We start from the raw sequence: 22,139 nt of genomic DNA, 5'->3' as shown, positions 1-22,139 counted from the left end.
CTAACCCTCAAATTCCCCCAACGATGGACTTTGATTTGGATTTGGATTTGCAGGTGGGGACAGGCAGCTGGCTGCCCTCATCCCCACTCCATGGCTAGGCAGACCACGGGGGGCTCAGCATCGCTCCCTCCCTGGGTCAAGCCAAGGATGAAGAAGGATCACAGGATGCCAGCGGAGGCCCCACTGTTGGTGTAGAGGTGGGTCTGGTCGGTGGCATTGCAGAAGTTCATTTATCCACCTTTGCAATCCAGGTAGATCTCCACTCGTCCTCATACAGGAGGAAGCTGGGATAAACAGAGGCTGGGTCCAAGGTCAAGTCCACTGGAAGGAAGAGAAGGTGGTCACAGTTAGGGTATATTGATGCTATGTAATGCCCAGCACCATGTGCCACGCTCGTCCAAAATCCTGCGAGACAACACAAAACTACCTTGATGGGGACATCCCCACAAATGGTTGTGCAGCTGCAACCCTTACCTGGTCCAGATGAGTGGAAGCACATCTGGAGCACCATACAGGTGAAAGCACATCTGGAGCTTTGCAGGATACATCTAGAGCACAATGTCATGCCACATCTGGAGTGACCTGGGGTTGAGGTGACATCTTGGATGTTGCGTGTTGCCGTATCTGGAGTGTGTGGAGGGGTGAGGCCACATCTGGAGAGCTCTGACCACTTCTGGGCAGCCCAGTACCAGACCAGCACTGGCATGCTGAATCCCGGTGGAATGTTGGACCCAGCCACTCTTCCCACTGACATCCAGGGGAAGGATCCAGCCCAGATCCATCTCTTGCCTCTGCCCCAGTCTTCCTCACTTCCTCCATGTTCTTCTGGCTCCAGAGGATTTTAGGGGAACTCATTTTGAGCTCTGCCAATGGTGGGGTGCAACACTCCAGGGCACCACGATGGGTGGTTGTCACACCACCCCACGCAGCAGATCCCACCTTCCCCAAACCCCCCTTGCCCATCCCCACAGCGCGGTGCCTACCACCCTGCCTCTGCCCACCCTGGGGTCCCTTTAAGACCTCCCCGGGAGCCCACCCATGGCATCCCACAGTAAGGGTGCCCAGGATGGGACGTACTCACTCATGGTGCTCCCGATGTCCTGGAGAAGGGAAGCACAACAGACTCGGTGGGACCCACAGCAGTGCAGAAGCCATCCCAGAGCCCATCCCCACCATCCTGCAAACCCAACGTGCCCTTGATGCAGGGATACATGGGAATTCGGACCCATCACAGCTCTCCCCACATGCAGGAACACCCCAAGGCCACCCCACCTGCAGGCACATCCCCTCCAGCTCCACTGTCAGGGACGTCCAGCCCTCCAGTCCCAGCTCCACCAGGTTCTCCAGCTTTTGGCTGGCGTGCAGGTGGCTCCCCAGGACGATGCCCCCATGCACGTACCCCTTGTGCATGCTCAGCCTCCAGTGCAGCTCATCTTTTTGCCAGCTGAGAGCATCTTACGTGCTCAGGACAGTGCCAGGACCACCTGGAGATGTGGGGAGCAGGGAACATGCATGGGGGTCCCTCACCCCTGCCTCCAGTTTCCCAACTGAGCAGTCAAATTATGGTCCTGCACTCCCTGAAACCCAGTTCCACTTTAATGTACCTCATTTGAAAGCAGGTACCCACAAACAACGTGTCACAGCCAGGCCAAATTCATTGTGGTGTATTTTGAAGGTGGCAGTAGAAAAGTCAGGTGAGAGACAGTGAGCACAAGGGGGAAATCGGGGAAGAAACTGTGTTTTTGGAAAATGCTCTATCCGACAAAAACAATGATCCAAACAGACCAAACCTTCTGGGTATGGCGACCCCTCGCTTTCAGGGTGGGCCTTTTCTTAACATATTTAAATGTCTTTGAAGGTGGGAGACCAAAAAGAGGCTTTTTAGCCTTTATAGGAGGACCTAGATTTCTACTCCAGCAGGTGAGCCATGTCAAGTGGTCCCTAAACCCCAGGCTCCATACCATCAGGGCATCTACGTCCCTGCAGCCAGCCCAGGGGTTGGGGACTGAGCAGCCCAGCGCTGTGCCTCGACCCACTGCTGCATGCCTGGTCCAGAGAACACCCACTGCCACTAAACGTGTGTGGAAGAAGGGTGTGAAAATTATGCCGAAATGCGTTTCTGGGATGGATGAGCTGTGGGAAGGGGTATACACCCGTCCATCTATCCATCGCTGAGCTGGGCACCCAAAGGCTCCTTGAAGAGATTGGGAAAAACAACTCATTGATTCGGACTCACCAGCAGCTCCTTGCGGAGATGCGTCTGCAGATGCTTCATGAGGGAAGAGCTGGACACGAAGCACTTGGTGCATTTGGTGCATTTATAAGGTTTCTCTCCGGTGTGGATCCTTTGGTGGATGATGAGGGTGGACCTGGCCCGAAAGCTCTTCTCACAGTAAGAACAGTGGTAGGGTTTCTCACCCGTATGAATACGCTGGTGCCTACGGAGTGTGGTGTTCTCTCGAAAAGCTTTCCCACAGTCGGAGCAGACATAGGGCCTAGGTCCTACATGGCTCTTCTGATGGAGGAGGAGGGCCGACTGGACAGTGAAGCTGATCCCACAGTCAGAGCACTGGTAGGGTTTCTTTACCAAGTGTTTTCTCTGGTGTTGTTTTAGAGCTGAGCTTTCAAAGAAGGCTTCACCACAGTCGGAGCACACATAGCCAGGCTTGTTGTCCCTGTGGGTACTGAGATGGGCTATGAAGACTGAGTGTTTGGGGAAGGTTTCCCCACACTCAGGACACTTATAGATCCTCTCCTCTGTATGAGTCTTGCGATGCTTGTTGAGGGATTTGTTGGCCATGAAGCTTTTCCCACAGTCGGGGCATTCATAGGGTCTCTCCCCAGTGTGTATCCTCTGGTGGATGATGAGAGTGGACTTGGAATTGAGTTTCTTCCCACAGTCTGGACAGATGAAGACTGCATCTTCTGTGTGTATCTTGCGATGCTTGTTGAGGGATTTGTTGGCCATGAAGGTTTTCCCACAGTCGGGGCACTTGTAGGGTCTCTCCCCGGTGTGTATCCTCCGGTGGATGATAAGAGTTGAGTTGGAAGTGAGATTTTTCCCACAGTCAGAGCACCGGTGCAGCCCATTCTCCAGGTGGAGCTTGCGATGTTTTCCAAGAGACTTGGCAGAAACAAAGTGTTTCTCGCAGCTGGGGCATTTGTAGGGTTTCTCCTGGCAGGGGGTCTTCTGATGGTCCTTTAGTGTGGAGCTGCACGTGAAACTTCTCCTGCAGTTGGAGCAGGTGAAAGGTTTCTCCCCCACATGGACCCTTTGATGCCGGCTGAGGGACGAACTACGGCTGAAGTTCTTCCCACACTTGCTGCAAGCGTGCTTGTGGTGCCCCAGCTGTCTTCCTGAGGGGCTCTTGGTGTTGGGTTTTCTCTCATTGTGGCTGGAAGAAGCAGATCTCCTTCGCGAGTTGCTCTTGTGGTACTTGTAGCCCAGGGAGATGTCACCTTTGGGTTTCCTCACCAAGCCACCCTGCAGCTCTTTGTCTTCCTCCTGGGAACTCTCCTCTGTCTCACTAGTCCATCCATTGGCTGCCAAGGGGAAAAAAAAACAAACCCAAACAACCCAAAATGAAAGGGAATCCACCTCTGCCTCCACCCTGAATGTGCTGGGGAGGGAGCATGAGGAGGGCTGGAGAGAAGGACCCAAAAAAGTGACTGATTTCATCCCTCAGTCCTACCTGGATCCACAAGAAACAGCACCCTCCTGCCAGGAGAAGCGTTTGTTACCTCTGGCTGCTGATGCCCAAATGTGTCCTTGCAGCCCTGAACCACCCTCCTCCCAGTCACACCAGTTTGCAGTAGCACCTTGCTTGGTGGAGGCAAGGAGCTATGACTGGCATCTCCATTTTGGGGTGTAAAACAAGTCCCTTACCTGAGTGAGAGAAGTTGGAGCCAGAGGAGCTCCCAGAGTCTTGGCAGCTTCTCCACCATTTCTTTCTCCTTGTCTGTAACCTCAAGAGGGGTCTCACCAGTTGTTCCTCCTCCTCTGAGCTCTGTATGTCGGGGATCCAAGCCTCCTCCTCTTGCTTCAGCTGAGTGAGCAGGTCAGGCTTATTATACATGGGGAAGCCTGCTCAGGTAGACAGTGTTGGATTACTGGGTAGATAATGACCAGTCTGTGATGCTTCATCACAGGAGACAGAGGTGTGACCTCAAAACTCATCCCTCTTCAAAAAGAGAAAGAAAATCCAGGTGCTCAGGTCTCCTGAGGAGGGAAGTCCTAGCAGGGTTTCCTGAGGGTATCTACAGGAGCTTTCCAGGTGATGGAGAAGTCATCCCAGGGAATAAGTGGCTTGAACCAGAGAGGAATCAGCCCCAAGACCACTTTGAGAAGACAGAAAAGCCCAGTGAGATGAGGAGCATTTGAGAAAGGCAGAGATTGTCCATCTGGAAAGACTCAGGGAATATGGAGCAGGAGGAAAAAAAGGAAGGCTGGAAAAACTCAGAAGTAAAACCACACATGCCAACTGTACAGCTTGGATGTGTCTGGCCCAAGTGACCTGCTCCCTGATTTTACTTTCAGAAAAATCTTAGTTCGGGGCACAGTGCGCAAGCCATGCTCTCAGATTAAGGGGTTGCAACCTGGTAAATCAGACACTTGGGTCCATTGGAACATCTACTCCAAGAGCAGGATGTTGGAGAAGGAGCATGTGAAGGAGGAGATTATGCTCAAGGACCGAGCTGCGTGTCAAAGCACGACTTTTATTAGTGCCCTTCAAGGCTGAATCGTTGGCATTAATTATTTCTTAGATGGAGTGGTGCAGCATGCCCGAGGATGGCATGGTCTTCTCACAGGCATCCTCTAGGAAATCAGCACTAACCTGAAAGGTTAAGCTGAAAAGGTTAAATACTGGTGCTACCCAGACCCAGAATTAAATCAGATTAGAAAAGAGCAAGAAGGACCATTAAAAAAAATGGGAAACCTGTGGTACAGTGAGATTAAGTTGATATAAATTCATCTTACGATCAAGCCACTCAAGGTTGTATGAACCAGACCCCCAAAGCATTCCCCCCCCCACCGAAGCACCCTAAAAACTCAGCTGGAGAGTCAACGTTCCATCTTGCCTGCTCCCCTCCTGGATCCACAACTCACCATCTCAGGGCTGGAGGAGACCTGGGTAGTTCTCCATCCCCGTGGATGTCCCTTTTCAGATGGGCAGCAGCCATCAGGAGAGGGCACTGTGAGCCTGAAGGAGCTGCCGAGCCCCACCTCCCAGCAAGACATCCCTCTATCAAGTTGCCTCCTGTATTTTAACTAATTACTGGCAGTTTTACTCGTGGCGTAGGTGGGAGAAGAGCATCCATCTGCCCAGGTTGGGATGCTTGGAGCACCTCAGTGGGTGTCTTGAGGGACGTGGGTGTTGAGGAGAGTACCCCGTGATCTCGTTCATCTCCTGTTGAGGATGAAGACAAGGCTTGGGCATTTAAACTAAGTTCTCAGCTAAATTTCTTGGACAGTATTAATTAAAACCACCTAATTATAGAGCATCAAAGCACTGAAAAAGTCAAGAAAGCTCCATGAGTTGCCTCCCAGGGCAGAACAAGGGAAACCTGACAGGATTTGAGGTTGGTCCCACCACTCCCATGACCACTAGCATTACCTTCCCTTTCACTGGTGTTCATATACATCATATCCCGGGGAAAATTACATTTATCCCAGGAATTGAGGTGGGAAGAGCAAACACAAGCAATTATCTTGGGCATGTGAAGTGGCATGAAACCTGGAAGCCCACCATGACTCTCTGATAGAGACACACGACCTCTGAAACATGAGAAATGAGGAGAAAAGGATTAGTTTCTTTTAAAAGGAGTCTTGTTGGTTGAAAGCAGGAGCTCCTGGAAAAGGCATGCAGGGAACGCCAGTGCTGGGAGAGGGGCTGGAGGGGTCCTCCTGCCCCACGGCCCATGAAGAGCTACGGGGCAGACCACCATGATGTCCCAGAAACTATGGGTGGGGGGTGACGTCCTTACCTGCTGGGAGGGCAGGGGGTTGGTTGGAGAATGGCCACGGCTTCCCAGTGGTGGTGACAGTCACCTCCTGGAGAGCCTCGGGCACCTGGGAGGGTTGTGTGTGTTTTTGTGAAAGGAATTAAATGGGCAACAAAGCAGCTACGTTTTAAAAAACAAAAATCTAAAATAAAGTTAAGAACCAAAATTTAAAAAAAGACCCCAAACCCCAAAATATAAAAGAACCCAAATTAAAAAAAAACCAAACACAAAGAACCAAAATAAGAAAATCACAGAGAAACAAAGAATCACAAAGTAAAAATGAAGAATTAAAAATCCAAAAAACAGTAAGAACTAAATAATATTTTTTTTAAAAACCGAAGAACTAAAATAAAAAAAATCAAGTAGGAACTAAAGAAAGCAAGGTAAGAAAGAAAATCTTACAAAAGAAATAAAAATTTAGAAAGAAATAAAAAGTAAGAGATAACATAAAAACCAAAGAAATAAAATAAAAAACCCCAAAGAAACACATAACCCCCCAAAGAAATACGATCTTTAAAACCGCAGACATAAAAAGAAATAAACTAAAAAAGACATAAAATAAAGTAATAAAATAAAAAACTCATTAAAAAACAAATTAAGAAGAACAAAGAAATAAACAAAAACACAGACACAAACCCCCATACAAATAAGCCAAATAAATAAAATTTTAAAAACTAATGTAAGAAATTAAAAACTAAAAACCAAAGTAAGAAATAAAACTTTAAAAAACACAAAGTAAGACATGAAACTCAAACAAAGCAAGGAAAAATTTCAAAAAGCAAAGTGAGAAATAAATTCTACAAAACTACTTTAAAAAAGCAGTGGAAGGTGAGCAGCCCCCGCCCCGTGCGAGATCCCAGCGCTACCTGGGCCGGCTCCAGCGCGGCCATGGCCGGTGCCCCGCGGAGATCCCTGGCCCTGCGCATCCCCGGCGGTACCTGCGCGCCCGCCGCTGCCTCCCGCGGGCGGGGAGGGTCGGCCCGAGCCAACCCCGGCACCGCGGGGTGGGCGGGGATGGAGTCGGCCCGCGCCCCCCCGGCACCCCTTTTAGGGAGAAAAACGCCTTTTCCACCTATTCCCGCTTTTGTCCTTTTGCCCCCTTTTTTCCTTCCCCCCCCCCCCCCCCCCCCCCGCTTTTATCCTTTTCTTCCTTTTTTGGCACCTCTTTCTAACTTTTTTTTCGCTTTTTTCCACCTTTTTGCTCCTGTCTTTTACCTTTTTTCCTTTTTCTTTTCCTCCCCCCCCCCCCTTTTTCCTGTGTTTTTCCTTTTTTCCCTTTCTCCCCTTTTTCTCTTTTAACTTTCTCTCTTTTTTTAATTATTCCTTTTTCCCTTTTATCTTTTTTCCTGTTTCCTTCCCTCTTTTTCTTTTTTCCCTTTCTCCCCCTTTTTTCCCTACTTTTTTCCTTTTTTTTTCTCCTCTCCCTTTTTTCTTCTTTTGTAACTGCAGCGCCTGAAGTTTCTCTTCAGAAATAAGAAATCTGGGGCTAAGAAACCCAATTCGAGCCCAAAATCCACCCGTGGCCAAGGAGGGAAGAAATAAAAATTGAGAAATTATTATTTTGCAGCTAAAAAAAAAAAAAAAGTGTCAGCCTGGGGATAGATTGCAGTTATTTTAAAGCTAAAATGGGGTTTTGTTCCCACACTTCTGTTCTGACAATGAAAATATCCAAAGAAAAGAAAAGAAATTGAAAACAAAATAATCTGTTTCTCAAGCAATTTTTTCATGTCCCTGTGGGATACTCAGTGCAGGATCCAAAGAAATTGTGGAGGAAAAAAAGAAAATTTTGGGTTTACAGCGAATTTTTATTTCACCTGGGATTCGCAGTGCAGGATGGGATGTGATGCAGCTGCAAGCAGCAAAAACTCCCTAAAGAAATTACCAAAGGAAATTTATTTATCCCATGCAAGAAAAAAAAAAAAAAAATCTTTAAAAAATGTGTAACTGTTCTTCTCCAAATCTTTTCTCCAAGAAAATAAATGCACATTGCTGAAAGTTGGTTGAAAAAAATTAAATTTAGGTCTGCAGAGGGAGATTTTAAATTGCATTGTGGAGTTAAAGGGTTATTTGGGATCTTCCTTCACCCCCCCGCCCCCGCCCCCCCCCCCCCCCCCCTTTTTTTAACACCTTCTGCAGCAGGGCCTACCCTTTTTTTCCCTGAAAAAAGAAAGAAAATCCCCGACAAATGTTTGTCATCGGGAAATGCGGTAATTTCTTTATCCCCTTTGATGAATGGGAGCTGTGGGTTCCCCCCCAGCTCCATTTCCTCCCCCACCACCTGAAAAAAAAAAAAAAAAGGGCCGATCTTTAGATTTTCACTCAAATTTAGGAACAAAACATCCCCATGCATTTCCAACAATGAAGAAAACTGCTTAGAAAGAAATATATTTCTAGAGACATGTATGTTCCTTAGATAGAGGCTTAATCAGACATGTATGTTCCTTAGAGGCTTAATCAGACCTCATCCACCTCAAACTGCATAAAAGTATTGCAGACGCAGAAAGACTAACAAATAATAATATGACACTATAAGAATCCAATAATGTAATAATAAATATTAATATATCATACAAGTATAATTGAAATATAAGGATATAATTAATTATAAAACCTAAGATTATAATACAATAATAAAAGTAATATTAAATATGTAATATATAAACTTAAGTATATAACAAAATAATAAATAACTTTTCATCATCCTACATTCATGTCAATAAATTCTTTATTCACCATATGAGAAGCTTTTCCATTATTTACCCCAAAATCAAATTAGAAAAGAACACCTCTGTTTAATTTTCAAAGCCCACCCTTTACTAATTGAATAAATTTATTTACCCAAATAAAGTGGTTTGGATTCGTTGCCCATGGTCCAGATTGGTTTCTCCTCATCCTTTTCCAGCTGTAACTATTTATGGAACATTTCTCCCCCATCCAGACCTTAGATCATCATGGCATCACGACTGCACTCATTATATGTCTTTAGGTTGGCCTCCTGGATCAAAAAGAGTCCACAAAGGACCGTCAAACCACCAAGCCATCCCTGGTGGGATGAGGGAGGAGAAAAGCCAGGAGCAGATCTGTGTTTGAGGTGATGGAGGAGGTAAACCTGAAAGAGGAGCAAAGCAGAATAAGGCTTCCCAGGACTGAAAATCAGACCCGACTCCATCCTGTCCTTCTCTGGGATGGTTTGAGGCATTATCATCTCTGTAACAGGGCTGGAGACCTTCATTTGTGGAGAACACATCCCGATAGAGACACTTCTTGCTAAAAGCATGGGAGATGGAGTCTATGCATAACCGGGTTCTCATGCGTGGGAAAGTCAATCCATGCCACATTGCTCCACTCATCATCTCCTCATATCCACAGGTGGAGAGCTGATGGTGCAAGAGCCTGCCCTGGAGATGCTCATCCCTGGGGAAACAGGACCAGTCAACATGGAAATCAAAGCCACAGGGAAGAGGGGAACTGGTTTGGGAGGCTAGAGATGGGACACGATGAAGCAAGACCCTCCTCATCAGGGTGTAGGCCATGAGAGATGACCCAGGATGGGTCCACCTAAAGGAATAAACACCCAGAGAATAGGAGTCAAAAACAAAAAGGAAATCTGAGCTCTGTAAGATGTCCCTTCTCCTGTATCTTGCTGGAAAACCTCCTCCTTTTCCCTGAGGGGAGGAAAACAAATGTATCCACCTTATCACCCCTGGTATCCAGGACCACCCTGCAGGTGCCAACTACCCTTTCTTCCCGAGATCACCCATCTGATGCATCCCTAATTCAGCCATTCAGCTGGAAAGTCTCCTGAGGCTTATTCCAGGGCCAAGGGGAGGGATCTGCACCTGCTCTTCCCCACCTCGCCTCCAGTTAAGGTAAAGTGTACAAAATCCCTCCTGGTTAGATTATTTTCCACCATCAACTACCCCAGAGCAACAAGCATCTTGATTACCTTTAAATAAGGTTAATTTAATTCCTTAAGGAGGCCCTTACAGACACTGTAACTCTTATTTAACATTATTTATCAGCATATTCATCATCATCACAAGATGTTGGGGTGAGATCTTCACCCAATGCACAAGGAAAATCCTCATAACTACATCCCTTCCCTGATGACTATTAATTAATTAGTAGTAAAGCAGCAGAGAAACCCCTCTCCCACCTACCAGAGCTGGGGTTTGACTATTTCAGGATGGGCCATGGGATGCGTTAGCCCTTTATGGAGCGTAGCACGGGGTCTCCAAACCATGATACTCCCCCATGAGATAAACCCACACTCCCATGTTCGCAGAGGCTTAATCCCCTTGCTTTGGTTGCAATTTAAGGACAAGCAGCAGGGGGGACAGGGGGGACAGGGATGTTTACCTGCATCAGGGTGAGAAGTTGGGGCTGCAGAGCATCTGCACCCCTAAAATCCCTTCCCCATCTCCCAAAATGAACATGCTCACCCTCTAGAACAGGGTTGATGGAGCTGAATGATTTATTGGGAAGAAAACCTGGGATGATCAACCCCCTGGGATTTTTTTTTTCTTTTTTTTTGGCGGGTGGTGATGTCTCTGCCAAATCCCCAAAGCATCCCAGGGACCCCAACACCTCAAGAGTTGTGGGGTTGGGATCACAGGCGGTTTCTACCCCCTCTTGGTGGGGGTCATTACCCCACAGGGGGTAAATCTGCCATCCATCTGGGATATTCCTGCCCATTGTGCCAAGCAAGAGCCCCATTAACCCTCCCAGTAGTCCCTCCGGGAGGGAATGGCCTTAACCCCTTTCCTCCCAGCCAGGATGGTAGGAAAACGTCATTGCAACAGCAATCAAATGTGAATATCTTTCTGCTCCTCAAAAAAAAAAAAAAAAAAAAAAAAAGCTGCTTTTACCTCAAAATGAGTCCCATATGCAGCCCCTACCCCAAAGACAAACCCTCCTCTCCCCAAACTAACCTTAATCTCATCCCCTTGGCACAAAGGTATTCACCTGACATGGCTGGGAAAAACGAATCTGGAGATAAACCTATAAATTTAATTACTCCCCTCCATCCTTTTACCCTCTCCCATTTCCAATATATATAAAATTATTTGCCCAAATAGCTATATTTTGGCCTGTCCCCACTGCCCCTCTCCTGGCATGCAGGGATTTGTCCCTCTAGTAGGAGATGGAGCCAAGAACGAACAAGCATGGAGATGGAGAGAGAAATAGGGATGGAAGGAGAAATAAATAGGGATGGAAGGAGGTTTCCAAGTCCTGAAGAGGGAAAAAAAGTCTCGATTCTTTCAATTTATAGAGGCAGCAGGTTTATTTTCCCTGCAACAGAAATCCGCACTTGACCATGAGAATCCTCTTCTGCAGCCAAGGCTGGAATGGGATTTAACACAACTTGGGAATCAAAAGTTTGAAAGCTGATGGAATATTCTGTTTTATTATTTATCCCTCCTAAGCGCATTCTTTTCAGCAATTAACTAGGCAGAAAAAAAGCATTCCCTAAAATAACTTCAAAAGACTTAATCATCTACTTCAGACCTTTATTATAAAGTGAAATTACATTTTCTCAGGCAGCAATAATATGAAAGATTTTACAATTTATCTTTACACGATGGCTTCACAGCTATTGAAACGTTTTTATGTGTTATTAAAAGCTTTTCCTACATACTTAGATTTCATCTTCCTGTTGAGGAGGATGGGGTTAACAGAGATGAGAAGGATATTTCCATAAGAATTGAGGATCCTCAACATTAACTGCAGGCCTGCAGGTGGGTTCCAGCACATCCATTTGAAATACGAAATACTTGAGTTAAAAGGTAAAAAAAAAAACAAAACCACAAACCAGTTTCCTTCCACAAAGTGGGGGATACCTGCCTGAGCCCCAAACCTGCCCTGCTCATGGTTGGCAGCCAAGGAAATACCTGGGCTCTACAAAAGAAAGCGAGACTCCTCAACTGAGAGGCCGAAGAACCTGTGCACCCCCCTTTGGATTAGACCATTTCCCCCTGATTTTACACCAAAACATAGGTCTGATGCTCAGGTGCAGGGTGAGACTCTCAAGTTCTTGCGCTTAAATCTTCAAATACCTCGCTTGTGGTGGCTTTGCTTCTGGGGTTTATTGTCCAGGAGACAAGTTTATTTCCATCAGGCTGGAGAAAAAAAAGTATCTCTATTTTTCCTGGTTTTAGCAATTATTTTTTTTCTGGGATGCCCTAGGGGTCTGGCTGCCTCCTGTCAGCAGGACATGGATGGGAGATGTGACCAGCAAAGGGTGTTTTGGGGATGGAGGCACCAAAGATGCTTTACCCCAAGTGGGATCCCTCAGGGACGCTGCACGCCCGGGGCGGGGGTGATGCTCTCCTGGGGACCCAAAAATGGATCAAGACACCCAGCCGTGAGCTGCATCCTCAGTGGGCTCGCTGCACCCGTGGGAGATGCTCCACTCTGGCTGTGGGATGCTCCCCCGGGGATGCTGCACGCCCAGGGGTGATGCTCCCCGAGGGATGCTGCACGCCCGGGGAGGGGGTGATGCTCTCCCGGGGGATGATGTTCTCCCGGGGCTGATGCTCCCCCAGGGATGACGCTTTCCTGGGGGACGATGCCCCTCCGGGGATGCAGGGATGCAGCTCTCCCGGAGGCTGCTGCTGCTCTGCTCGGGGTGGGGGGATGCTGCTACTGCTCCCCCCGCATCCCGCCTACCTTCGTTCCGGGGGTGGAGAGCAGAGCGAGGAAGGGGGGATGCTCCAACCTTCCCCTCTTCAGCTGGAGACCCCCCCGCCCGGCCCCGGCCCCCGCCGCGGCTCGGGGCCGGTTGCAGCCCGGCTGCCTGTGCGGAGACACAGGAAGGGGCTGGGACAAGTGCCGGCGGTGGGGGGGGGTGGCGGTGGCAGCGCTGGGGACCCCCCCGGGCTGCGCAGGGCGGTGAGGACCGGCCCGTGGGCTGGGGGCTGGGGCGGGGGGCGCCCAGCACCCGGGGTCCGCATGCCCCCTAGCGCGGCAGGGGATGTGGTGGTGGTGGTGAATGCGCAGCCCCCCCACCTGGCGTGGAAAAATCCTTTTACCCCTTTTTTTTGGGGGGTGGGCGCAAAGCTGAAGGCACCTTAGAAGCAAGCGCTAAGGTGGAGCGGGTGGGTTGTTGGGGGGTGGGTTGTGTGCAGGCAGCGGGGGTCGGGCAGCAGCATGGGCAGGGAAATGTGAAACGGTGGGAAGGTCCCTTCTGCCCAGTGGTCTCTAGAGCCAGGGGTTTCCTTAGGGATGTGCCCTCTCCCCCCCCATAGGGGTAGGCCTTCCATCATTGCGGTTCCATCCATCCCATGGTGGCATCCGCCTCACGATGGGGCAGGTTGGATTATCCCCCGCGCGTGTGGGGTGTTGAAGAGTGGCTGTGACGGTACTGATGACCCTCCTCCCCCTCCCCACATTGTCCCCACAGGTATGGGGTGGGCAAGCAAGGAGAAGGAGGACCCCGAGAAGGTCCAGGTGAAGGTGGAGCAAGACACAGGGGCGGCGGATGATGACGATGAGGAGGCAACACGAGACAAAGGCTGCCAGAACTGGAGGCTGGAAGGACACAGAGCTGGGGAGCACTGGGGAGAAGCCACCAGCCATGGAAATCTGGATGATCTGAGTGAGAGTGAGTCCCAGCCGAAACCGAAATCCAAGAGGAAGCCCCACAAGTGCGAGGACTGTGGCCGGATTTTCAACTGGAGGAACCACCTCATCCGCCACCAACGCCTGCACACGGGTGAGAGGCCCTACAAGTGTTCCATCTGTGGGAAGGGCTTCAACGATGGCTCACCATTGCTCATCCACGAGATGCTCCATCGGGGTGAGAAGCCCTACAAGTGTTTGGATTGCGGGAAGAGCTTCAGCCAAAGTTCCCACCTCATCTCCCACCAAGTGGTCCACACCAATGAGAAACCCTATGTCTGTCCTGACTGCGGAAAGAGCTTCGCCCGGCAGCAATATCTCCTCATGCATCGCCGGGTCCATACGGGTGAGAGACCCTACGAGTGCCGGGATTGTGGGAAAAGCTTCCGGAAGAGCTCTGACCTGGTCAGACACAAGACAGTCCATACAGGCGAGAAGCCCTTCAAGTGTCCCATCTGTGGGAAGGGTTTCACCCAAAACTTCCGCTGTAACGCCCATAAAAAGGCTCACAGCAAGGAGGTCAACCAGCCAACACCTCCATCCCAGGACACCCAGCAGAGCAGCTGTGGGACCACAGCCCCACCAGGTAACCTTGACTTACTCTAGGTCCTTGCTCCATCCCCTGGTTTGGGTCCATCCGTGAAAACATCCATGGGTTGTGTTGGGTTAAAGCTGTGCCGGGCATGGGATAGGAAGGTCCTTGGGGTGTGGAGGCCCCTATTTTTCCATCTGGAGACATCCCCCACAGTTGTTCCTCTCCCCGTTTTCTGTTGGGGCTGTCACATATTGGCCCTCTTGTCTATCAGCAGGTGATGGTGGCTACCAAGAGGAGAATCCCCAGCCTGGAGACTCCTGGCAAGGAGAACCAAACAGATCCAGCTTGAGGATGGAGAAATGTGGGGGCTGTTGGGCTCTTGAGGAGGGCAAAGTCCTAAAAGAGCAGTCAAGAGCAGAGTCTTGGCCCGAGGAGAGGCAGGAGCAGTGGTGTCCTCATGAGGACATCTTGGAGGACCCCAAGGAGACGGTCTGTGCCAAAGAGCGGGTGTATGAATTCCAGAAAACCTTTGATTGTAGGAACAGCCTGAGCCAATACCAGCAGCTCCATGCCCAGGAGCAGCCCTGCAAGTGCCCTGACTGCGGGAAGAGCTTCAGCAACTGCTCTGCCCTCACGTCCCACCAGCAGATTCACCAGCTGGAGAAGCCCAGCGAGCAACCCAGCACATTCATGGTAAGCGCGGAGCTCTTCCACCAGGGCCCGCACAAGTCTGAGAAGTCTCACCTCTGCTCCGAGTGTGGGAAGAGCTTCACACGGAGGTTCAACCTCAAGCTCCACAAGAAGCTCCACACCGGGGAGCGACCCCACAAATGCCCTGAGTGTGGCTTGAGTTTCACGAACACCTCCCACCTGATCGTCCACCAGCGGATCCACACTGGGGAAAGACCCTATAGATGCCACGTATGTGGGAAGGGCTTCACCATGAGCTCCAAATGCCTGGAACATGAGAGGACCCACACAGGTGAAGCTCCGTACCGATGCTCTGAGTGTGGGAATTGCTACAGGACCAAGGTCTCCTTGATGTCCCACATGAAGATGCACATGGATTAGGAGGTGGGAGGGTTGGGACCTGCTGAGACCAATGCCTGCTTGCTCCACCTGAAGACAGGCTGCAAGGTTCTGGCTGAGGTATCCAGACGCAGAGGTGGACACCCATCTTGCTTTCCTTCCATGAGACGGGAGAAGGGCTGAAGAGAAACCTCAGAGAGTTCCACACAGAGAGAAGACATTTTTCATCCTGACCAAGGGTCTGAGCTGCTTTGCAAGGCAAAGAGCATGTCTTCATCGATGTGGTCCTCACTGCCATGGCCATGCTGTCCCCATCCCGCCCCAGGATGCCAGTCCTCCCACAGAAGCCATGGCCACCCAACGAGGATGTTGCAGAAGAATCACGTTCACTGGCACATCTTCCTCACCTTTCTTTGGGGCATTTCTGGGCCAAAAAAAAAAAAAAAAGGCAGATTTGAGTAACATTCTCCTCTTCCCATCCTCTGACCGAGACAAAACCTCACAGGTACGGCTAATTCTGGAAATCCTGGGCACTGGGGGAAATTTTCCTCTTGCTCCCCGGCAGAAGCCAGGTCCCACGCCCTCAACAGTGCTCAGAGGGGAAGGCTCACTGATTTTTTTTTCTTTCCTTCTTTTTCCTTGATCATTTTACATGTTTTTCACATTTAATAAAAATCACCAAGAGCATCCATGGGTGTTGGCATGGCTCCTGTGCCCGGAGGGAGTTGAAGCTCTCCAAGTCCTGCTGGGAATTGGGATGGGGATGGGATAAGGATGAGGATTAGGATGGAATGAGGATGGGATGGAGATTGGGATGATGATGATGAGCAGGATAGGATGAGGATTGGGATGGGATGAGGAGGGGAATTTCTTGGGTGGAAAAACCTGAGAACTTTTTTTTTGTCCAGCCCCAGGTTCCTGCCATATCTTTGTCCAGCTTCTTTGCCTCCTAATTTCCTCCCATGCCCCTTCCAGTCCCACCTGTGCCCCCCCTTACCCTTGTCCAGCACCAGTCTTGGCAGCAACGCAGGTGACCTTGGGGTGCCCCCCCCCCCTCAACCACCCAGTTCTGGCTGAACTTCTGTCCTGGGGTCAGGGGTCACAGTCAGGGGGTCTGGCTGAATGTCTGTCCTGAGCTCAGGGGCCATGGTCAGGGTGGTCTGGCCCTGGGGATCCCTCCCTGGCACTTCCCTGTGTCTGAGACCACTCTTGTGTCCGGACACCCACTCCCCACCTGAGACCCCACCCACCCCAGGACCCCCTTTTTCCAGGAGCCCTGCCACACCCACAGCCCTCCCGCCAGTACCCCTGCATGTTGGGGACCCCCAGCAGGACCCCCATGTTACTGGGATTTGCCCATGTCCAAGACCCCCCGGTGTCCGAGACCCCCTGCTTCCATCTAAGGACCCCTCACTTGCTGGGACCCTCTGTACCTCTCCATCGCCAGTCGCCATGGGGCTGCGGGTGCTGCCGGGCCCAGGGGTCTCTGGGCGGGACCCCAGTCACGGGGCACGAAGGGGTTGGTGAGAGGGGCTTGGGGTGTCCCGTGAGGGGAGAGGCGTGTGTGTGGGTCTTTGCGCTCCAGGCAGTGGGGAAGAGTCTGGGGGTGTTGCATGGGAGTCCCCGTGTCCAAAGTAGGGTGTCGTGGGAGGGGGTCGAGGCCTGGTGGGTTTCCCTTTGTCTGAGTGTCCAAGGTGGGGTGCGGGGGGCTCCAGGCGTCCATAGGGGGTCCCTGTGTCCGATGAGGGGGTAGTGGGGGGGACCCCCGTAGGCTCCTTGTTGTTGTCAGGCTGAGGGGGCAGTGCCAGTGCCGAAATGGCGCATAAATAAGGTCTGGGGAGGCGACCCCCGCGGGGGGGGCTGTAACCCCTTGCCTGCCTGCCCTGTCCCCTCAAATACCACCGAAACTGGGAGGAAACTGAGGCACGGGAGGGGGGGTGGTGGTGGGGGATCCTCAGCGGGCACCGCTTGGCTCAGGGGAACAGCGTGTGGGGGTGTGGGGCGTGCCCACCCCCACTGGCCACCCCCGTGGGGGGGCAGAGGGGGGAAGGGGGGTGAAAAGGGAGGAGGGGGGGCAGACGCCTGGATCCCCGGAGTGGAGTCTCAACCCCCCCGCAAAGACAGACACACCCCCCCGTCCCAAAAAAAGGCAGATTGACCCTCCCCAAAGACAGACATGGCCACGGTGTCAAGGTCGTTTATTCAGCTGGGGAGTGGGGTGGGGGTCTGGGGAGCCGGTATTGAGGGTCCTCGGGGTGTCCAGGAGGATGTTTGGGGGTCTCAGTCCTCTTTGCCAGGAACCAGTGTTGTCCTCTCAGCTGGTGGGGGCGGGGGGCTCACTGCGGGGGGGAGGGGAGGTGTGTACCATTGGTGACCTTTGACCCCTGCCCCCCAGCTAGGTGTGTATCATTGGTGACCTTTGACACACACCCCCCCCCAGCTGGGCGGGTGGGGCAGCTGGTGTGGGCAGGAAGCGGGGACCCAGGTGTCCTGGCCCTGCCCACACCCCCATTGTCCCCCTGGGGACATGGGTGTCACCCCCTCCTCGCCACAAACGGCTTCCCTGCAGCCCCCCCACCCCCCACCTGTGGGTCCTGCGCACCCTCCATGTGCCCCGCCATCAGACCCAGGTGGCCCTTGTGGGTGCGGCGATCCCCCCGTGTCCCTGTGCCCCCCCCGTGGGTGCTGTGCCCCCTGCGTAGGTCCCAGGTGCCCCCCCCACTGTGGGACCCATACCCCCCTCCATGGGTGCCACACCACCCCATGTCCCCATACTCCCCATGGGTTCCGTGCCCCCCCACATGCCCCTGGGGTGCTCCTTACCGCTGTGCCCCCCAAAGAGGCCCCGCAGGACCCCCCAGGCCCAGCGCAGCAGGTTCAGCAGACACTGGGCACCCGCACACATCCTGCCTGGAGTGGGGTCGGGGTCAGGGTGGGACACACGGGGTGGGGCAACAGGCCCCAGCCCCCCCGTCCCTTCTCCATATCCCGGTGTCCACATGTCCCCCCACCATGTCCCTATCCCCACATCCCCATCCTTGTCCTGTCCCCACATCCCTGTCCCTGTGTCTGTCCCCCCCACGGTCTCTTCTGTCCCGGAGTCCCCATCCCTGTCCCTGTGCCTCCCCCCTCCTGTCTCCAGATCCCTGTTCCCCCCATGTCCCCCCCCGACTCGCATCCCAATACCTCTGTCCCTGCATACTCATCCTTGTCCTCTTCCCACATCCCTGTCCCCCTCCATGTCCCTGTCCCCCCATGTCCTCTTCTGTCCCCGAGTCCCCATCCCTGTCCCTGTGCCCCCCCCGTCCCTGCATCCCTGTCCCTGTGTCCCCATCCCTGTCCCCGTGTCCCTGCCCCTGTCCCCACATCCCCATCCCTGTGCCCATGTCCCCCTCCTGTCCCCTCATCCCTGTCCCCATCCCCATGTCCCCATCCCTGTCCCCATGTCCCCACTCACCACACGCTCCTGTCAGTGCTGTGGGGCTGCGGAACTGCCCTTAAATCCCCAGGGATGGGGGGACGGTGACAGGGACAGGTGACACTGTCGTCATGGGGCTGCACGGCCGGTCTGCCCGGTCCCCACCCGGCCCCAGCCCAGCGTGGGTGGTGGTGGCCTGGGAGGGGACACAGGGATGGGGGACACGGGACACAGGGGACACATGGGCTGTAGGGACACGGGTGCCTGTGGGGCATGGGGACAGGGGGTTGTGGGGACACAGCGATAAGGGTACAGGGGGATCTGGGGATGGGGGACATGGGGATGTGGATGTGGGGACATGGGGATGTGAGGACATGCGGATGTGGGGCTAGGGGGACACGGAGCATATGGGATGGGGATGTGGGGACAGGGAGATGAGGGGACATGGAGGACATGGGACAGGGGGATGTGGGACTAGGCGGACATGGGGACAGTGGGGATGTGTGGATGTGGGGACAGGGTGATGTGGGGACACGAGGACAGTGGGATGTGGATGCGGGGACATGTGGATGTGGAGACGGGGATGTGGGGACGGGGACACAGAGCACATGGGATAGGGGTATGGGGACAGCCAAACGAGGGGACGCGTGGACGTGGGGCTAGAAGGAATGGGACAGGAGATGAGGGGACATGGGGACAGCGGGGCTAGGGCAATGCGGGGACGCAGGGATGTGGGGCTAGCGGGACACGAGCACATGAAGTGGGAATGTGGGGACAGCGGGAGGTGGGCACAGGGAGACATGAGACGGCGGATGTGGGGACAAGGAGACGAGAGGACACGGACGGCCATGTGACGGACGGGGGGGGGGGACACACGGGGCACGCAGCACAGTGCTGCCCCTGGCCCCGCCTCTTGACCTTTGGCCCAGCGCGAGGGCGGGTGAGTCACTTCCGCCCCGCTGCCCCCGCGGGGTGGGCGGGGCCTCGGCGGTGTCTCCGGGCGGGGTGGGCGGGATTGAGGTCACGCGGCGGAAGGGGCGAGGCGTCCAGCGCGCGCGCTCCGGGCGGCCGCAATGGTGAGAGCGGGAGGGAGGGAGGGGGGGGTGGGGGTGATACGGGGTCCCCTGACCCCCCCCCGTGGCCTCTGACCCCCCTGTCTGCCCCCCAGCTGTTCTACTCCTTCTTTAAATCCCTGGTGGGGAAGGACGTGGTGGTGGAGCTGAAGAACGACCTCAGGTGAGGGCCCCCCCGGAACCCCCTCACCCCGTGGGTCGCCCCCAGGGGCTCCTCCAAAGACCCCCCCCCCCCGCCCCAGGATCCCCCATGGGGCTCACAGACCCGCCAGGGATTCACTCCGTGGACCCCCTATGGATCCCCCCTTTAAGACTCCCCTCCCACCCACTCCCCGCCATGAACTCCCCCTGGGACCCCCCCAGCCCCCCCCCACCATGAGCCCCATTTCTCTCTCCAGCATCTGCGGGACTCTGCACTCGGTGGATCAGGTGAGGGGGGCAGGGGGCTGTGGGGCATCTGTGGGGCTGAGTGGGCTCTGTGAGGTAGGGAGAGGGGTCTGTGGGGCTGGGGGGGTGTCAGGGGGGCTTTTGGATCTGTTGGGCATGGGGCTTTGTGTGGCATCTACGGGGCCGGGGGGGACGACTGGGGGGAGCGGGGCTCTGCGGGATATCTATGGGGGCAGGGGTTCTGTGGGGGCTCTGACGGCCCCCCCCTTCCCTGTGCCCTCCCAGTACCTGAATATCAAACTGACAGACATCAGCGTCACTGACCCTGAGAAGTACCCCCACATGGTATGGCCCCCCCAGCGCACATTTGGAGGGCAGACTTGGGGGGGGGGGGGGGGGGTCGGGGGTCCCACCTGGACACGGATGTGGGTCTGATGTGGGTCTTGGGGGTGGCTTACCTGGACTTGAGGGTCCTGGAGGTTTGGATCAGGATGTGGGTCAGGAGGGAGGGTCAGATGTGGGTCTGGAGGTGGTGGGGGTGGTGTTCTTGGGGGGTGTGATGTGGGTTCTGGAGGGTCCCTGGGGGTTGGATACAGGTCTGGGGGGTTCTTGGGGGGGTCTGACACGGGTCCTGGAGGGTCCCTGGGAGGGTTGGATGTGGGTCTGGGGCAGTCCCTTGGAGTCGGGGTGGGGGAAGTGTGTCAGATGTGGGTCCAGGCCCCCCATGGGGCATGCTGACGCGGGGCACAGCTGTCGGTGAAGAACTGCTTCATCCGGGGTTCGGTGGTGCGCTACGTCCAGCTGCCAGCCGACGAGGTGGACACGCAGCTGCTACAGGATGCAGCACGCAAGGAGGCCCTGCAGCAGAAGCAGTGACCCATGGAACCCCTGCAGTCACCCACAGCACATATGGGGACCCCCGGGACCCCCACAGTACCCACCAGGGACCCCAACAGGACACCTAGTGACCCACAGGGACCCATGCTACCCCCCAGGACCCACAGGGGACCTGCAGTGACCCATGGGATCCCCCTGGCCCCCGATATCCGTGTCTAGGGGACTCAATAAACCCAATGGCCCCTGTGCTGTGCCGGATGCTTGAGTTCCCTTTCAATGGGGGAAGGGGGGTGGGGTGGTGGACGGAACTTGGGGGGCTGGGAGGGGTTGGGGGGCCCAAACGCCTGGCGCCTTGCCTGTGGGAGCTGAGGTGTTTGCATTTGTGGCTGAGGGTCTCTGGTAGAGCCAAGAACATGCTGCGGCCGCTCCCTCAGCTCAGGAGCCAGGTAGCCCAAGCCTTGATGTGCCAGGTTCATCCCTAAAGTCCTTGCCCTTGCTCTGGGTCTGTCCCTGAAGTGAATTGTCCGCGTTCTGTGAGGTCGAACAAGAACCAATGAATCCCCATCTGCCTGCACGCAGCATTTAAAAGTTGCTGCCAGGAAACATGGTAATCTGGACCCTGAAAAGCCAGAAGCATCTGCTCAGTTAGCTCCCATCTTTACGGGACTCAGTCCCAGACAGAAGAAACTTCTGGACTCAAGGGATTGGGGAAAGACATTAGAGGTAGCGTGGACTGTTTTTAATGCCAGGGAAAAGGAAAAGGAGACATGACGCCTCTGAAGGGAAAACCTAAGAGGGGAGATGGATCACTGCTTTCACAAGGGCTCCTGGGGGAACCTATGGTGGCACAGGATGGGGGTACTGAGGAGTGGGGAAAAAGCGGGGGCAGGGGAAAATGACCCACTTCTGTGCAGCCCTGTCTTACCTGCAGAGAGGGGGCATTGGAAAAGGGAATGTACTCAGGCTGGAACCTTGGAACTGGCCCTGCAGCCATCAAGCTGATGAACACAGGACAATGAAACCTGGAAGGGACTGGGGAAATCTACCCTGGTAGAACCCCTGGTTACACAAAGGCTGGGGAACAAGGAGGTAGAATTTCTAGTTGATAGAGGAGTCACTTACTCTGTACGTAATGCTTGTAGAGAAAACCTCAGCCATGAAACTAAGGGAAGTGAGAAAATCAGCCCTTTTTACAGCCATTAAATTTTAAGCTATGGAAACAATGGGCAACTTTACC

General features: G+C 53.5%; 3 protein-coding genes and 2 long non-coding RNA genes across 8 annotated transcripts; 2 read left to right on the top strand and 3 right to left on the bottom strand.

The window, feature by feature from the left end:
- Window positions 1–1,245: 1,245 nt before the first annotated feature.
- Window positions 1,246–4,764, bottom strand: LOC121080258 (zinc finger protein 501-like). Its single transcript, XM_040578152.1, has one exon. The coding sequence runs from the start codon at window positions 3,677–3,679 to the stop codon at window positions 2,219–2,221; it is 1,461 nt and encodes a 486-aa protein (XP_040434086.1). The 5' UTR covers window positions 3,680–4,764; the 3' UTR covers window positions 1,246–2,218.
- Window positions 4,765–8,706: 3,942 nt separating this feature from the next.
- On the bottom strand, window positions 8,707–12,774 carry LOC121080284. Its single transcript, XR_005825319.1, has 2 exons — window positions 12,673–12,774; window positions 8,707–9,417 (listed from the first exon to the last, which is right to left on the bottom strand). It is a non-coding gene; the product is annotated as an uncharacterized LOC121080284 (long non-coding RNA).
- Window positions 12,775–12,830: 56 nt separating this feature from the next.
- Window positions 12,831–15,874, top strand: LOC121080252 (zinc finger protein 708-like). Of its 3 annotated transcripts, none has more exons than XM_040578108.1 (3): window positions 12,831–12,894; window positions 13,406–14,209; window positions 14,433–15,874. In XM_040578108.1, the coding sequence occupies exons 2-3, from the start codon at window positions 13,408–13,410 to the stop codon at window positions 15,227–15,229; spliced, it is 1,599 nt and encodes a 532-aa protein (XP_040434042.1). In that variant the 5' UTR covers window positions 12,831–12,894; window positions 13,406–13,407; the 3' UTR covers window positions 15,230–15,874. The 3 variants fall into 3 exon arrangements, with proteins under 3 accessions (XP_040434042.1, XP_040434040.1, XP_040434041.1); XM_040578106.1 differs by having other exon boundaries at window positions 14,430–15,874; XM_040578107.1 differs by lacking the exon at window positions 12,831–12,894 and adding an exon at window positions 12,925–13,091 and having other exon boundaries at window positions 14,430–15,874.
- A 1,496-nt stretch (window positions 15,875–17,370) lies between these two features.
- LOC121080280 lies at window positions 17,371–19,551 on the bottom strand. The gene is made up of 3 exons (XR_005825312.1): window positions 18,645–19,551; window positions 18,011–18,097; window positions 17,371–17,526 (listed from the first exon to the last, which is right to left on the bottom strand). It is a non-coding gene; the product is annotated as an uncharacterized LOC121080280 (long non-coding RNA).
- Window positions 19,552–19,563: 12 nt separating this feature from the next.
- LSM2 (LSM2 homolog, U6 small nuclear RNA and mRNA degradation associated) lies at window positions 19,564–21,148 on the top strand. 2 transcript variants are annotated; one of them, XM_040578204.1, is made up of 5 exons: window positions 19,564–19,681; window positions 19,774–19,841; window positions 20,077–20,107; window positions 20,351–20,410; window positions 20,867–21,148. In XM_040578204.1, exons 1-5 carry the CDS (start codon window positions 19,679–19,681, stop codon window positions 20,939–20,941), a joined length of 237 nt encoding a protein of 78 aa, XP_040434138.1. In that variant the 5' UTR covers window positions 19,564–19,678; the 3' UTR covers window positions 20,942–21,148. The 2 variants fall into 2 exon arrangements, with proteins under 2 accessions (XP_040434138.1, XP_040434137.1); XM_040578203.1 differs by having other exon boundaries at window positions 20,816–21,148.
- Window positions 21,149–22,139: the final 991 nt, after the last annotated feature.

This window comes from Falco naumanni, chromosome 24 (assembly GCF_017639655.2).
Source record: "Falco naumanni isolate bFalNau1 chromosome 24, bFalNau1.pat, whole genome shotgun sequence".
Taxonomy (NCBI): domain Eukaryota; kingdom Metazoa; phylum Chordata; class Aves; order Falconiformes; family Falconidae; genus Falco; species Falco naumanni.
Note: the sequence above shows the minus strand (reverse complement) of the source record. Positions and strands in the feature narration are given on the sequence as shown.

What these genes read in the sequence shown, in the direction of transcription:
- LOC121080258 (XM_040578152.1), bottom strand. Translation starts at nt 3,679, where the DNA reads ATGAAATCAGTCACTTTTTTGGGTCCTTCTCTCCAGCCCTCCTCATGC.
- LOC121080252 (XM_040578106.1), top strand. Translation starts at nt 13,408, where the DNA reads ATGGGGTGGGCAAGCAAGGAGAAGGAGGACCCCGAGAAGGTCCAGGTG. An exon ending in TGGGACCACAGCCCCACCAG is followed by an intron (nt 14,210 to 14,429) that starts GTAACCTTGACT and finishes CTTGTCTATCAG; the next exon opens with CAGGTGATGGTGGCTACCAA.
- LSM2 (XM_040578203.1), top strand. An exon ending in GAGCTGAAGAACGACCTCAG is followed by an intron (nt 19,842 to 20,076) that starts GTGAGGGCCCCC and finishes TTCTCTCTCCAG; the next exon opens with CATCTGCGGGACTCTGCACT. An exon ending in CTCTGCACTCGGTGGATCAG is followed by an intron (nt 20,108 to 20,350) that starts GTGAGGGGGGCA and finishes GTGCCCTCCCAG; the next exon opens with TACCTGAATATCAAACTGAC.